The 17,525-nt window shown below is 43.0% G+C and overlaps 1 protein-coding gene across 2 annotated transcripts in view; it reads right to left on the bottom strand.

Moving 5' to 3' along the window:
* The window catches only part of LOC111173001 (zinc finger protein DPF3), a 108,068-nt gene extending 98,288 nt beyond the window's left edge, over window positions 1-9,780 (bottom strand). For both annotated transcript variants that reach the window (XR_002644069.3, XM_089907926.1), the window contains exon 1: window positions 8,226-9,780. Coding sequence is in view for 1 of the 2 variants with exons in the window: in XM_089907926.1 (XP_089764052.1) it covers window positions 8,226-8,679 (454 nt within the window). In the remaining variant the exon portion in view is untranslated. The remainder of the gene's footprint in view (window positions 1-8,225) is intronic.
* Between the last annotated feature and the right edge of the window lie 7,745 nt (window positions 9,781-17,525).

Here is a 17,525-nt window from a genome sequence, read left to right on the forward strand (position 1 = left end):
TAAAAAACAAAAAAACCCTACACCTAACATCATACTTAATAATGAAAGAATGAATGCTTTCACCTTAAGATCAGGAACAACATAAGGATGTCCACTCTTTCCATGTTTACTTAATATTGTACTGGACATTCCAGCCAGTGCAATAGAGAAGTAAAATAAATAAAACGCATAGATATTGAAAAGTTTTCTTTATTCACTAAAATAATCAACTATGTAGAAAATTCTGTGGAATCTACAGAAAGCTTCTAGAACTAATAAATGAGTACAGCAAGATTGTAGGATTCACGTGAATACACAAAAAATAATCGTATTTCTGTATACTAGCAAAGAAAAATCAGAAATTTAAATATTTTTAATCCATTTACAATATTATCAAAAATATTAAGCACTTAGAGATAAATCTGACAAAAATGTGAAAGAACTGTACATTGAAAACTAAAAATTATTGATGAGAAAAATTAAAAGGGATAATAATAAATGGGAAGATATATTATATCCATGGGTTGGATGACTCAATATTGAGAACTGTCAGTTTTCCCCAAGTTGATCTATAAACTCCACACAAGGGCTTCCCTGGTGGTGCAGTGGTTGGGAGTCTGCCTGCCAATGCAGGGGACATGGGTTCGAGCCCTGGTCCAGGAGGATCCCACATGCCGCAGAGCAGCTGGACCCGTGCGCCACAGCTGCTGAGCCTGCGCTCTAGAGCCTGTGAGCCACAAACACCGAGCCTGAGTGCCACAGCTACTCAGGCCAGCGTGCCTAGAGCCCGTGCTCCGCAACAAGAGAAGCCACTGCGATGGGAGGCCCGCGCACCACAGTGAAGAGTAGCCCCCTATTCCCACAACTAGAGAAAGCCTGTGCGCAACAACGAAGACCCAGTGCAGCCAAAAATAAATATTTTTTTAAAAAAACAAAAAAAAACCTCCACACAATGTCAACCAAAATCCCAGCAGACTTTTTGTAGAAATTTACAAATTGATTATAAAATTCTTATGGAAGTTCGAAGAACCTAGAATAGCTGAAATAACTTCAAAAAAGAAGGACAAATTTGGAGAGGTCTTGTATCTATTTTCATTAACAAGAAAACCAGCAAACAACCCAATTTTAAAATGGTCCAAAGATCTGAATATTTTACCAAAGGATATACATGGATAGTAAATAAGCACATGTAAATATGCCCAACATCATTAATTAGGGAAATGCAAAGTAAAACCACAATGAGATACCACTATATAACAATAGGAATGGCTAAAACTTTAAAAAGTTGACCATACCAAATGTTAGTGAGAATACAGAGGAACTGGAACTCTCATACATTGCTGGAATGGATATAAAATGGTACAACCACTTTGAAAAACAGCCTGACAGTTTCTTAAAATGTTAAATATATACCTTCCTTATGATATAGCCGTTACACTCCTAGGTACTTTACCAAGGAGAAATGAAATCATAAGTCCATATGAAGACTTATACACAAATGTTCATAGCAGCTTTATTTAAAACAGCCAAAAACTGGAAACAAATCCAAATGTCCATCAACAGATGAATGAATAAACTGTGATATAGCCATACAATGGAATACTACTCAACATAAAAAAAATGCATCATTGATACATGCTAGAATATGGATGATCTCAAAATAATTACTCTGAGTGAAAGAAGTCAAGACCCCAGCCACCAGCCACCAAAAAACGAAGTAGATATTATATGATTCCAGTATAGAAAGCATGCCTGGGGATTGGGAGACATATAAGGTAGAGGTAGGAGGAAGAACAGGAAGGAGGAATTACAAGAGACACAAGGAAACTTTTGGGAGTCATGGATATATTCACTATATTGATTGTGATGATAGTTTCACAGGTATACAGATGTCAAAACTTATCAAATTGTACATGTTAAATATGTGCAGAGTACTGTATGTCAGTTATACTTCAATAAAGATGTTAACTTTTTTTTTCTTTTTTTTTTTTGCTGTACGCAGGCCTCTCACTGCTATGGCCTCTCCCATTGCAGAGCACAGGTTCCAGACACACAGGCTCAGAGGCCATGGCTCACAGGCCTAGCCGCTCCATGGCATGTGGGATCTTCCTGGACCGGGGCACGAACCCGTGTCCCCTGCATCGGCAGGCGGACTCTCAACCACTGCGCCACCAGGGAAGCCCAAGCTGTTAACTTTTTTAATGAAAAAACAACCCAGGGACTTCTGCTTCTGGAAAGATAGAGTAGATATACTCTTCCATATTCCTCCCACTAAGTACAACTAAAACTCTTAGACTTTGTTTACACAACAAAAATAAGATACTGAAAGGTAAAGAGGCTGACCAGCTAGGAACTTTCAGACCCAAGAAACAACAGGGTGGTGAGTTCCCTGGGCATTCCTTTTGCTTTATATATCCCAGACTGAGTTCTGGAAAAGCTGATAATCCAGAAACACCTACAAATGTAGACAAAAGAAGCCTCAAGAAAATCCTGCTCTCAGGGCTTCCCTGGTGGTGCAGTGGTTAAGAATCCATCTGCCAATGCAGGAGACATGGGTTTGAGCCCTAGTCAAGGAAGATCCCACATGCCATGGAGCAACTAAACCTGTGTGCCACAACTACTGAAGCCCGAGAGCCCTAGAGCCTATACTCTGCAACAAGAGAAGCCACTGCAATGAGAAGCCTGTGCACCACAACGAACAGTAGCCCCTGCTCACTGCAACTAGAGAAAGCCCATGTGCAGCAACAAAGACCCAACACAGCCAAAAATAAATAAATAAATTGGAAAAAAAAAGGAAAGAAAGGAAATCCTGCTCTCTCTAGCTAAAGGACCAGGAAAGGGGCAGCCTAGCAGGGCATCCCCTTGCTGGGTTAGTGTCAGAGAAGGTGAAGTGACAAACTGACCCCCCGTCGTGTCAGTGGAGCCCGCACAGGGAAGAGTAATGAGGCACTCTTCCTCCTCCCAACTAGGGTGGTATTGGTGAAGGCTTAGTGGGGAATCTGAATTCCCACCCCCACCCAGCAATAATAAGGTACTCCTCCCACACCAGGGTGGCAACAGAGACCGAGTGGGGAACATGGACTCCCACATCCATCCGACAGTAACAAGGGGCACCTCTCTTCCCCTGTCAGCACAGTGTCAGAGGAGGTCTGTGAAAATAGAAGATTTAGATAACATCTAGAGTCTCATAACATTATAGCCAAAATGTCCAGGATTCAATCAAAATCAGTCATATGAAGAACCAGGAAAATCTCAACTTGAATGAGAAAATACAACAGGTACCAACACTGAAATGACACAAATGTTAGAATTATCTGACAAGGATTTTAAAGTAGCCGTCATAAAAATGTTTCAAACAAACAATCATCAACACTTGAAACAAATGAAAAAATATAAAGTCCCACAAAGAAATAGAAGATATAAAGAAGAACTAATGACAAAAACAAAACTAACCCCCAATGAATGGGCTCAACAGCAGAATGTAGAAGATAGATGAAAGAAGTAATGAATCTGGAGAGTGTATAATAGAAATCCTCCAATCTGAGCAACTGAGAGAAAATAGATTGGAAAAAAGAAGAAGGAGGAGGAGGAGGAGGAGAAAAGAAGGGAGCCTGGGGGACTTATGGGACTATAACAAAAGATCTAACATTTTGGAGTTCCAGAATTTTCTTTCCCAGTGGAGTCCCAGAAGGAGAAGGGAAAGAGAGTGAGGCTGAAAATATATTCAAAGAAATAACGGCTGAAAATTTTCCAAATTTGGCAAAAAGCATAAGATTTAAGAAGCTGAGTGAATTCTGACAAGGATAAACTCAAAGAAATCTACACCAAGACATCAAAATCAAATTTCTGAAAACTAATAACAAAAAAATCTCAAAAGCAGTGAGAGAAAAATAACACCTCACTTATAAGAGAAAACAATCTGAATGACAGCAGATTTCTCATCACAAACTACTGAGGCCAAAAGGCAGTGGCAAGACATTTTTCAAGTGTTAAAATAAAAGGACTGTCATCCCAGAATTTTATATCCAACAAAAAAATATCCTTCAGATGGGGCACGTATATACAATGGAATATTACTCAGCCATAAAAAGGAACTAAATTGGGTCATTTGTAGAGATGTGGATGGACCTAGAGACTGACATATAGAGTGAAGTCAGTCAGAAAGAGAGAAACAAATATCGTATATTAACGCATATTTGTGGAATCTAGAAAAATGGTACAGATGAACCGGTTTGCAAGGCAGAAATACAGACATAGATGTAGAGAACAAATGTATGGACACCAAGGGGGGAAAGGTGGGGTGGGATGAATTGGGAGATTGGAATTAACATATGTAAACTAATATATATAAAATAGATCAACACTTGAAATGAGAACCTGCTGTATAGCACAGGGAACCCTGCTTCACTTCTCTGTACAGTAGAAACTAACACAACATTGTAAAACAACTATACCCCAATAAAAAAATAAATAAATAAAATAAAATTAAAATATCCTTCAGGAATGACGGACGGAATCCCCTGGTGGTCCAGGTTAGGCCCAGGTTAGGACTCTGCGCTTCCACTGCAGGGGGCACAGGTTCAATTCCTGGTCAGGGAAATAAGATCCTGCATACTGTGCAGTGTGGCCAAAAAAAAAAAAGGAATGAGGGGAAAAATCAAGACATTCTCAGAAGAAGGAAAACTAAGAATTGTTACTATCAGACCTACTTAAAAAGAATGGCTAAAGAAAGTACTTAATCAGAAAGGAATTATAAAAGCAGGCATCTTGGAACATCAGAAAGGAAGAAACAACAGCAAAAGAGTAAAAATATGAGTAAATACAACAGACACTTAAGTTTTCTAAATTATATTTGACAATTGAAGCAAGAATTAGAGGTCTGTCTGATGTGGTTTCCAATGTATGTAGAGGAAATATTTAAGATACTGTTGTTATAAATGCGAGAGGATAAAGGATTTAAATGAAGAGAGGAGGAGGTGGGTGTGACTATAAAGGGGTAGGATGAGGGAGATCTTTGTGGTGATGGAATAGTTTTGTATCTTGATTGTGGTGGTGGTTCCACAAATCTATACGTGTGATAACATGGCATAGAGCTATGCACACACATTTCATCCATGTCAATTTTCTGGTTTTGATATTATACTATAGTTACACAAGATATATCCATTGGGGGAAATTGCGCGAAGGGTACAGGCGATCTCTCTGTACTATATTTACAACTTCCTGTGGATCTATAATTATTTCAAAATAAAAAGTTAATTTAAAAATGTAATTACATAAAATACAAAAAAAACCCCAGCAATACCTAATAAGTGAAAGCAAAAATGAAACAAATAAATCCAACTGTGTATTGAGTTAGTAGTACGACCACACAGAGGAATTATTTTAAGTGACCTTAAACACAGTAATTTGACTCTACATCCTTAATAGGAAATACGCTAAGGACAAAACAACAATTGCAAAGAAAGAAATAAAAACTTAAACCATTTAAGTAACCTTATTGATGGCAGTCTCATTTTATTCTGATATTGCTGTGTGTTTATCACAGAATAAAACAGATAAGTAATTATGCTGGCATCATTAAGAGCCAGTATCTTTTTTTGGTGTGGGAGAAAGGAGATAGAGAATTAAGATAGTTAAAACTGTCGAAAACTGAATTGAATGGGAAATACCAGTAAATTTCATAATGTATTTTCCCTTAAAAAGAGAAATAATGAAACAAGAAATCATATTTCTTAGATCTGCTCACTGCAAAGTCCTAGAATCAACAACCAACCCAGGAGCAATGAGCACCACCAGATCGTGGTCTCTAAATAATATTCCTACAAAGAGGAAATAGGGGCTTCCCTGGTGGCGCAGTGGTTGAGAGTCCGCCTGCCGATGCAGGGGACACGGGTTCGTGCCCTGGTCCGGGAGGATCCCACATGCCGCGGAGTGGCTGGGCCCGTGAGCCATGGCCACTGAGCCTGCGCGTCCAGAGCCTGTGCTCTGCAACGGGAGAGACCACAACAGTGAGAGGCCCGCGTATCGCAAAAAAAAAAAAAAAGAAGAAACAGGGTTTCTTAGAGAAATAGCTGATTCTAGGTCTGGGCCAGGACATGTACAAGATGAGCCTGAAACATTTGTCCCAATATTAGGATATCAAGGATGCTAGAGAAACTACTAGGTGGTATCAAAACACTAGCACCGGACAAAACCCCTACTGTCCAAAGATGGGACAATTTAAGCATCAAGAATAATACTTGCAATGGATTAAAATGTAGCCAAAATGTATAAATCTGTGAATTCATGATGGTACTCAAGATAATAAAAATAACTTTATTGATCACCTTTGGAGAATACTAGGGAACCAACTCATTATTTTGAAAACTGATAAAGGGGAAAAATCATTTATCCATCCTTTCATATGTGAACTATACCACACAATAACTAAAACTTTAATGAGGAGATATTTCTCTTTATAAATGCCATAGAGCTAATAAATGAAGAAATAATGATATCCTCGAATTGAATGCACCATTCTGCAACCCTGTATAGTATAAAGGATCTAGGCAATTTTCATCAAGGGCTGCTAACATCAGTAAAATAGTGATATCTAGACCCCATGAACCTCCTGATGAACGTACACATCACCACTTAGGAACTGTTCCAGCCCCAAAAGTTGAACGTGAATCTGCTCTTACCAATTCACAGGAATAACACCATGGGGATGCAGTGAGAAAATCCAGACTCTGGGAAACCCTACAGTGCAAACAACCCAGTTTCTTCCACAAATAACGAGAGAAAAAGAGAGAGAGAGAAAGAAACCTACAGATTTAAAGAGACTTAAGAGACACATCAACCAATTGTAATGTAGGAGAGTCCTATTTGGATCTTGATTTCAACTATAGGGGGAAATAAATGTTGAACAAATATTTGATGCTATTAATGTCTTATTTTTAACTTTGAGCTTTGATAGCTATGGTTGGTATGTTTATGTTCTTACCATTTAGAGATACATACTGAAAAATTTACAGATGAAATAATATGCTGTCTTGATTTGCTTCAAAATAACCTGGGTTCAAGGAGGAAAGTGGGAGGTGAGTATAAATGAAATGATTGGCTATGAGTTGATCACTGGGTGTTAAGGCTGTGTGATAAGTACATAGAAATTCATTTTACTATTCTCTCCTCTTCTGTATGGCTTTGAAACTTTTCATAATAAAAATTTTAGGGCTTCCCTGGTGGCACAGTGGTTAAGAATCCACCTGCCAATGCAGGGGACATGGGTTTGAGCCCTGGTCAGGGAAGATCCCACATGCCATGGAGCAACTAAACCTGTGTGCCACAACTACTGCGCCTGTGCTCTAGAGCCCACGAACCACAACTACTGAGCATATGGGCCACAACTACTAAAGCCCACGCACCTGGAGCCCTTGATCCACAGCAGGAGAGGCCACTGCAATGAGAAGCCCGCACACCTCAACTAAGAGTAGCCCCCACTTGCCGCAAATAGAGAGAGCCCGCGCACAGCAACAAAGACCCAAAACACAGCCAAAAATAAAAAACTTTAAAAATTAAAAACAAATTTTTGTAATATACCCTTATAGAGCCAGAAAACTGAATTCTTATAATTGCCTCCCTGATCTCCACCTATTGGTCTTTCTTCTGTTCTCTGGAGCCTAGAAGACTAGTATCACAGTAATAGTAATAATAATAATATCAACAATAACAGCCAATATTTTTGGAGCACATACTTACTATGTGCTAAATTCAGGTTATGAGCTTTTTATGAAGATTTTCATGTAATCCTGACAAAGTCCTGAAGTAGGTACAATTATTATCCCATTTTACAGATGAGGAACCTGAGGGCAATAGGTTTGATGACAAAGCTCAGCTTCAAACCAAAATCTGACTGCGGATTTCCAGCTTATAACCACTAAGCTACACCAACACACAGGGTAAAAGGTGAAGAGGGCTGTCATGGCCTCAGTCTTCCCTTTTTTGGGTTAAGCATCCTGACTTCTTTCACTCTGCCCCTCCCTGCCAATGTGGCTTCAATGTCCCACACCATCATTGGAGCACCCTTGGAGCACCTTGGAGTTATAGAAGCAGCTGAGTTTCTTGAAAGCATCCTAGGCTCCCTGTACAGCTTGCGCCACCCCCATGCACACCCGAACTGCGGGGATTGCCAGACAATCTCTAGTCGGCCTGCATCCAGGCTGGGATCCTGAACATGTGCAAGTCCCAGGGGTGGCATGGCTCACCTGGGCCTCGGTGCCTCTTCTCCATCCAGATGTAGCAGTTGTTCTGGGCCACCCCGGTCTGCGAGTCCAGGAATGGGAGACGCACGCTGCGCTCTGCGCACAGGCGCGAGTTATAACTCCGGCAGTGCTCAATGGCCTCCTTGTAGAACTGGTCCCCGAGCCTGCCGGGAGACAGAGAGAGGAGGAATGAGGCCAGGGAAAACCAGAACACACGCAGAAGGAAACTGAAGTGACCCACCCACCTCCCAGGGAAGATTTTGCGGTGATGAAGACCAAGGCAATGTGTACCAAGAGCTTTGCCAAGCAGCAGAATCCAACTCAGTGTCAGGTCTCCAATAGGTTCTATTTCCTGTACTAAATCCACCAGGAAACTTAGAAACCCCTTTAACAAAGAAATGAGGACCCCAAGAATAAACCACCGGTAAAAGTGACACTTCCCTGTTCTAGGAAGCATGAGGTCCCACTCCAGAATGGAGGTAGCTCTAGAGCAACCTTCTGCATGGGATCTACTAGGACACCAGGCTTCTAGAGCCCCCTGCCCCTTAAAAATCCCCCATTAGCCACACTTTTTTCTCAGTGGTAACCAACAAAGGCACTCTAGATTGAACCCAAACCACCAGCACAGATACAAAGATTTCCATTACAATAGAAGAGAAACACTCCATAGAAAAGGCTAGAAGGTCAGAGGAAACATCCTGTAAAAGTAGAGCTATTATGGAGGAAGGAGGTGAAGAAGGGCATGCACCAATCTTTTAAAACCACACACTTAAAGAAAAATAACTTTCTGATGGAAAACAAACAAAAGAAACATTTGAAATAATAATAGTTGATTTTTGACCTCAAAATAATTCAATTCCCAGAGTTTAATACACAAATAGAAAGACCTTTCTGGTTTGCTGGAGTGGTGATCTGATTAAGCACAGTAAATTTTAGGTGTCTGAATCTTTGGTAACCTTGGACATGTGGTGATGCTACTAATTTTAAGATAATGTCCTTTTCAAAAACCAAAAATACAACATTCTATAATTGATCAATCTTAAAACACAAACATAATCAATGAGATCAAATACCTAACAAATAAAAGATAGGCATATGGCAGAGGTTAATAATGACCCAAGGGGCCTTCCCTGGTGGCGCAGTGGTTAAGAATCCGCCTGCCAATGCAGGGGACACGGGTTTGAGCCCTGGTCCGGGAAGATCCCACATGCCGCAGAGCAACTAAGCCCGTGTGCCACAACTACTGAGCCTGCGTTCTAGAGCCCGCGAGCCACAACTACTGAGCCCACATGCCGCAACTACTGAAGCCCGCGCTCGGCAACAAGAGAAGCCACTGCAGTGAGAAGCCCGTGCACCGCAATGAAGAGTAGACCCCGCTCGCTGCAACTAGAGAAAGCCCGCGCGGCAACAAAGACTCAATGCAGCCAAAAATAAATAAAATAAATTAAAAAAAAATAATGGCCCAAGGAATTACAGATGTAATCACATGATGTCTATCAGGTAAAGCAGAGATTCTTAGTGAGGAGAGTGAGGAAAAGGTAGGAAGAGGAGGAGCCTCAGGGATTACAGAGCCAAAAGGGAGACTCAAGTAGCTCATTTTGAAGGGACATTATGAATGTCCCTCTTTTTTGGTCTATGTAGATCCAAGGATGCCAAAATGGGGGTGGGGGGGTGGGGGGGAGGGGTCTAAGTTTAAAATAATATATTTCTTAACCAAAATATTTAGAGCAGTAAAGAAAGAAAAATTTAAATGGATTCTTCTGTACTCTTTTTCACTTTTTTATTGAAGTGTAGTTGATGTACAGTATTTTGTAAGCTACAGGTGTACAATATATAGTGAGTCACAACTTTTAAAGGTTATATTCCATTTATAGTTATCGTAAAATATTGGCTATATTCCCTGTATTGTACAGTATACCCTTGTAGCTTATTTTATATGTAATAGTTTGTACCTCTTAATACCCTACCCCTATCTTGCCCCTCCCCCTTCCCTCTCCCCACTGTTAACCACTAGTTTGTTCTCTTTATCTGTGAGTCTGCTTCTTTTTTGTTATATTCACTAGTTTGTTGTATTTTTTAGATTACACATATAAGTGTTATCATACAGTATTTGTCTTCTTACCCTTTTTTAAAAGTCAATGGGTCAGACTGTACCAAAAACTTTAAAGCAAATTCCTTATTCTGGGAGGATACAATCATTGAAGCTTCTGAGGCATCTTTTGGAAACTACTTGTGGACGTGCCTCCTAAAAAAAAGCCCTTTGCTCCTTTTTTACCTCTGGGCATCTTCCCTCTCGCAAGGACGGCATAACAGCTCAGAAAGTGTCTAGCAGTTGCAAAACCTAACTGTAATCAAATTATAATAGTCACACAGCTGGAAATGAATTGGGGCGGGGGAATGAAAGCCCATCAAAATGCTATAAAATGGAACTGCACATAAGCTGATGTAATCAAAGTTAGTAACAAGGATCATGAGATTGATCAAAAATAAAGAACCATTTCCTGCGAAGCGTTCACATCTGTGTCCCACCAGTTTAAATACCTCCTTCTGCTAAGGCGATGCAGCTCAGTGTAACAGAACTGTCGAGGGCAGCTCAGCCCAGGCAAGGTGACACACAGCCTGTCCAGGGTGTCCTGGGGGCTCCAGCTTCCCTCCACATAACAGAGACCAGTCACATCACATGGACGAGAACTGACAAGAACACACGACAGAGAAGCGTCTATGTGAGAAGCCGTTGTCTGGTTTCCCAGGATATTTTGACAGACTGCCAAGAAAGATGTTAACTATTCCAACTCCAAAACTTCTGCTTAAAGAGAAACCATGGAAGGAAAGGAGGGAGGGACGGAGGGAGGGGAAGGAAGGAAGGAAGGGAGGGAGGGAGGGAGGGAGGGAAGGAGGGAGGGAGGGGAAGGAAGGAAGAAAATTGTACACTAAAACTCATCAACTGGATAGCTAGTGGGAAGCAGCCGCATAGCACAGGGAGATCAGCTCGGTGCTTTGTGACCACCTAGAGGGGTGGGATAGGGAGGGTGGGAGGGAGATGCAAGAGGGAAGAGATATGGGGACATATGTATATGTATAACTGATTCACTTTGTTATAATTATAGCAGAAACTAACACACCATTGTAAAGCAATTATACTCCAATAAAGATGTTAAAAAAATAAATTAAATAAAGGTGCCTTCAAAAGAATAAAAAATAAAGAAAAAAAAAACTCATCAACTGGAGAGAAGAGGGTTTCCATTTTCAAAACAAACTTCTGGAAGCCAGTACAAAAGAAATCTACAATAGGATCTCAAATCAGACTTTTCTCGATATGCCTGGAACTCGCTTCCAACAGCTTCAATCCCAAAAAGAGAAACAAGAAAGTGAACTTGCTGAAAATGAGAAGTGCGTTTGGCCAAGTCCATGCCCCATACTGAATGGAACGAAAAAGTCAAACAAAGTGGCTCACTGGGTGAAAATTAATTTCATCTTAAATACTTTCCACTTTCATAACATGCAATGTTATTAGTAACAGGCATGCTGCGGGGAAATGTGTATTTTTAAATGTAATCTTTGTGTGAATGATACCTCCCTTATGTAAACAGGGGAGATTTTCTGAGGACTGGAACAACCGTATTAAAGACTGAAGCTACAAAAGTGTGACAGCCATCACCCTCTGCCATCGTCCCCAGGGAAGTCACTTTTAAACAGGCCAGGCACTGGCAGCGATTTGGAAACAAAAGTTTAAAGCCTTTTTTAAGATATGTGAGGAGAAAAGAGACTTCATCCTCTGATAAATTCAAGCTGCACTTCTCCAAAAGTTAATTAGCCAAAAGCTTCACAGGGCTTGCTCTGTTCTCTAGAAGAAAATCAATGGCCAGGTCTCCCTAACCCATGGAAAGCAATTTAGACAGGAGAGGGGACAAATGTCCTTTTCAATGTGGTATTTCTTTTTTTTTTAATTGAAGTATACTTGATTTACAATGTTGTGTTAATTTCAAGCGTACAGCAAAGTGATTCAGTTATACATATATATATATATATTCTTTTTCAGATTCTTTTCCATTATAGGTTATTATAAGATATTGAGTATAGTTCCCCGTGCTCTACAGTAGGTCCTTATTGTTTACCTATTTTATATATAGTAGTATGTATATGTTAATCCCAAACCCCTAATTTATCATTCCTCTCCCCATGTGGTATTTCTTTTTAAAAAATCCCACATTGAGGCTTCCCTGGTGGCGCAGTGGTTGAGAGTCCGCCTGCCGATGCAGGGGACACGGGTTTGTGCCCCAGTCTGGGAAGATCCCACATGCCGTGGAGCGGCTAGGCCCGTGAGCCATGGCCGCTGAGCCTGCGCGTCCGGAGCCTGTGCTCCGCAACGGGAGAGGCCACAACAGTGAGAGGCCCGAGGCCTGCGTACCGCAAACAAACAAAAAAAATCCCACATTGATAGGATCCCAGGGGTGACATTTGCATTAAAGTGGCAAGGGAAAGGGACTTCCCTAGCGGTCCAGCGGTTAAGACTCCTCGCTCCCAGTGCAGGGGGCCCGAATCAGGGAACTAGCTCCCGCATGCATGCCACAACTAAGAGTCCACATGCCGCAGCTGAGACCCAGCACAGCCAAAATAAAAAATAAATAAATATTAAAAAAAAAAAAAAAAAGAAAGTTGCAAGGGGCAGAGGAAGGGGCAGAGGAAGCTGGGAAAGGCTGGCAGCAAATGAATCATTTCGTGCAGTGGTGACCAGTGTGCCCCAGGCTGGGACAGGCACGGCCCAGCCTCAGCCATCACCTGTCTGCATCAAACCAAGGGGGCTAGATTTTCCACAGGGTGATAGATGTCTTGGGCTCAAAGAAGCTGGCACGAGGCAGAGTAGAATGATGGTCTCATCAACAACTGACTTCAGGCTACTCAAGGCTGAAATCAGAAGCAGGAAAGGCAGGGGGAACAAAGTGCTGGGCTCTCTGCCAGAGCAGGAGCCCCTCACGGCCTGCTGCTTGGAGCAGTGCTGGCTGCCCCGCTCCGGAGCTTTGGTGAGGGGTTTTGTGGGATCCTTAGCGATCCCTTCTGGAGTGAGAGAGCCATCCTAGCTCTGAGAGCTTTCCGGTGGCCCTCCTTGAGCATATCTGTGGAGAAATGGATTCTAGGCACCAAAGAGGATTCAGAGTGGAAAAAAATAAGACTTCTCCAAAAGGACTGCCAACTAGGCTCCACATGTGATTTTCAGAGCCTGTCATGCCCTCTCCAAGACGCCCTGCTCCCCTTCCTCACATTTCCACCTCCCTCTCTCGAGACCTTGCCTGTTCTCTTAGATTCCATGTCCACTGTGCCGAACAGACTCCCAACTCCGACCCCCAACCCAGACACCTAGGGCCCCTCCCTCTTCATTGTCCCTGTGGTCCCATGTTCTGACCCAAGGACAAGTGTCCTGCCCTGCCTCAAACATGTGTCCAAGAGTGAATTCTTCATGCCCTGCCAAAGACTGCTCCCTCCCCAGTCTCCACAGGGGTGGGAGCGGGGACCTGAGGGAACCCTGCTCTGTCTCTCCCCAGCACCGTGTCCTTGACCCTCCCCTATCCTTCAGCCCAGCTGGCACCGAATTCTTTCATGTCTCGGGGAGCTCTCCCATTCTCTCCTTTCCCACCCCGTGGCCACAGGTCCCTTCCAGCTGTAAAAACAGGACCTTGGCCCATCACAGCTATTTGTGCTCATAAACAGAGATAAGCAGAGATAAAAAGGAGCTCAGGCCTGTGGCAGATTGCTGGCCCTGCCTTCCCCCATCGGCCCCTCTTCTCTGTGGGCACCTGGCTTTCCTGCTGTCTCACTCAGCTGCCCAACTTCCACAACGGCCCACACACACACATTAAAACTCATCTACACCAATTTGCTAACTTCCTCCTGTTTGCATTTAAACACGTTTAACTCTAACTGTGGCACGGAAAGCCATCTCCCATTTGTGTCGTGTTTTGTAATAATTAGCAAGCAGGGGGCAATATTTGCCAAGGTGGGGGAACCTTTTCATTTTCCTCACCGTTACACTGTTCCTCAAGCTGCCCTTGAAAGAAAACCAAGTTTAGTGTTTGCTATGGACTGAATTGCATCCCCCCCACACCCATGAAATTCACGTGTTGAAGCCCTGACCCCACAATGGATGGTATTTGGAGACGGGACCTTTGGGAGGTAATTAGGTCATGAGAGTAGAGCACCCAAGATGGGATTATCGCTTTCTCTCTCCCTCTCCCTCCCTCTCTGTCTCTGTCTCTCTCTTTCTCTCTCTCTCTCTCTCTCTGCCATGTGAGGACATAGCAAGAAGGCAATTACCTGTGACCCAAGAAGAGGGCCCTTACCAGACCTCACCTAGACCATGCTGCCACACTGATCTCAGACACCCCAGCCACCAGAATTGTGAGAAATAAATGTCCGTTGTTTAAGCCACCCAGTCTATGGTTATTTTGTTATAGCAGCCCCAGCTAAGACAGGGTTTCTTATATAAAATAGAAAGGGATATAGAGGATTTTAAGAGAGAGATTCAATCCCCTTCCTCCTCATTCTGTCCTCTTCCAACAAAAACAACAATAATAATACTATTAACAATGGCAATTTTAACTCAACTCAATGTTTAATATTTGTCTTCCCTACTAGACTACAAAGTCCATGAGGGCAGGGACCACATCTGCAGGGCCACTGCACACAGCCATTCAGATTTTACACTAAACCACACCAGGCGCACCTTTCATATAAACTCCAGTGTGAATCGTACTGGAGCAGTGTAACCCAGCAGCCCTGCATACCTGGCTTTTTTAGTGGTTCACCTCCAGCATCTAGCAGAGAGCCCAGCACACAGTAAGTGTCCAACAATTCTTTGTTGAATTGCTTTCAACAACTCATATACCACTCACTTATGGTAGGAGTTTCAATCAGAGCAGTAAAGCATATGGTGCATGCATGGTCTTCTGAGTTTTTTGCACATATAGGTTGGTGATTTAGATTACATGACTGTCTACTTGCAACTTTAAAAAAAATATTAAAAGAATGTTTGCAGGCACTTCCACTTAGTCCTCAGCGCCCGGCCCCTGTTACTGCAGCAGTCTCCTGACTGCAATCGCTACAGCTCTTCTCCTAGCTCTCCCCAGGTGCAGAAACTACATCTGGCTTGTTTGCTGCTCTATCCCCAAGCCCAGCAGAGCTTGCTGTGTTGGGTTGATGATGAAGGACTGAGTGAATGAATGAATGAATCCTTATCTGACCTTCCTGCGTATATGAAGCAGACAGGCCTTCCCTGGACCCCAGCAAAATACTTTACTCAGACCCACCCCCCACCCCGAGTCTGGAATTCTTCTTGCCTCCTGTCCTTGGCCTGGTTGACCTTACCCTGTTCAAGGGCTGACTGAAGTCCCACCTCTTCCAGGAAGCTTCCCCAGTTATTCCTGCCAATGGTTCTTGCTCTCTGCCTCTCTGAGCTCCCTAATTGTCTCACTCATGTTTGGCCAGTGTCTACCACCGTCCTTCTCTCTCCCCACCCAACTGGATTATAAACATCTTGAAGACAGGGACTAAGAGTTATATACTTCTGTGCTACCCCACCAAGCACAGTGCTGAGAATGGAGAAGCATGTGATAAATACAGATTGCTTGTTTGAAATGTCACGCCATCCTTAGCAAACTCATGGAAGCTTCACAGTTGAGGGATGCTGAGGACCTTCTTTCTCCAGATGATAATGAAGTGAGCCTGAAGTTACGTGGCTTCTCCAGAGCACAGGGTTAGGCATCTGAAAACAGATATCCTATAAGTTCAAATTCTACTGAATTCTCTTCATCATCTTAAAAAGGGTCACTTCAGCTCTTGAGATTGTATTTCTCCATCTACAGTACTCACGCCAAGATGCAGAACTAACATTCCTCTTCTGTGAACTCTATAAGAAGCTCACTGAATATTGTGCTGTGCTGTCATCAGATCACCCCAGGAAGACCTGCTCCTCTTCTGCTGATGTAGGAAACACCCCTTCTGTGCTTATCAAGAATGCCGTCACCCCACCTTCCAGAAGAGGGATCTAGGGCAGAGGTTCTCAAACTTTGGTTTGTATCAGCATCAATGCGGGCAGGAGGGTGGGGTGGCATTGTGCAATTCTGATGCTGGAGGTGTGCCTGTGATCCAGACATCTGGATTTTTGACAGATTCCCCCAGTGATTCTGAGAAATATGAGACTCACTAATTGAACGACAGTTCCCCCAAACTCCAAAGCAAGGGCAAGAACAAGAGAACCCTGTGATGCTCTTCAGCCATGTTGTAAGAGCAGAGCGGGAAAGCCTGGTTAACTGACTTTAACTCAGCTTGTTTCGTTCCTGTGGGAAATGTTTTTCAGGCAGCAGACATGGATTAACCTGGCAGCACTCACCTGCAGCAGACGAGTCCCACAGAAGTCCGCATCTCTCACAAAACATCCACAAGGCCTGGTCAAGACAACCGTACGGAGATCCTGACTTCCTTAGGGCGGTCACTCTGGAGGCGACTCTGACCTTCCTAACATCACAGGAAAGGCACCTGGGGAACGGGGGTATCGCCTTGCAAAAGTCAAGTCAAACGAAGAATTTGAACCCTAAAACTCCCATCGTGACTTGAAATGCCGCTCAGTCTGACGTTCAGGCCCGCTAGACCCAATAAATCCCTTTTCCGGCATCTGCTCTGGTGAAGATTTTTCAGGGACTTATTATGCAAAGCTGCCTAAGCAAGATGGAATTTATATTGAGAACCTGGCCATGATTTCTGAGCTGCCACTGGGCGTTCTGATGACATACGCAACTTGGGGTTGAAGTCAAGGGGCAGCCAAGGACAGGAGACTAGAGGTAGGAGAAAAGCAGTGTGATTCCTTCCAGTAAATAATGGGAGAATGGGGGAAGGGGAGTGAGAAAAGGGGGATGCTCTGGGAGGGGAGGAAGACTGTAGCTTTTCTTGTATCCAAGGTTTGCCTTTCAAATGGCATCCAGACTTGACAAAATAAATCTCTCCTCCAGAGGCTAAAGAATGTGTAGAATGCAACCAACTTTCAAAAGTGGTGGTGGGGGGGGTTGCTTTATCTAGGATGAAGCATACCTAGAAAGAAAATACACACCCACCACAGAAACTTCATTGATTAAGTATTTTTAGTTTCCCTGGTTCATAGACTAAGTCCTTTCTGAAATCCCAGCTATGTGCTGGACACCAGTACGCTGTCCCTCGAGAGTGATGGCCAGGAGAAGCAGCCCATGGATTAGAGACAATTCTCGGACAAACACATCCTTAGACCCCATCTTTGCTTCTGGAAAATGAGAGCCTCAG

The sequence above is a fragment of the Delphinapterus leucas genome, chromosome 2, assembly GCF_059928025.1.
Source record: "Delphinapterus leucas isolate spDelLeu-1000000601 "Yukka" chromosome 2, BTC_Dleu_Yukka2, whole genome shotgun sequence".
Taxonomy (NCBI): Eukaryota; Metazoa; Chordata; class Mammalia; order Artiodactyla; family Monodontidae; genus Delphinapterus; species Delphinapterus leucas.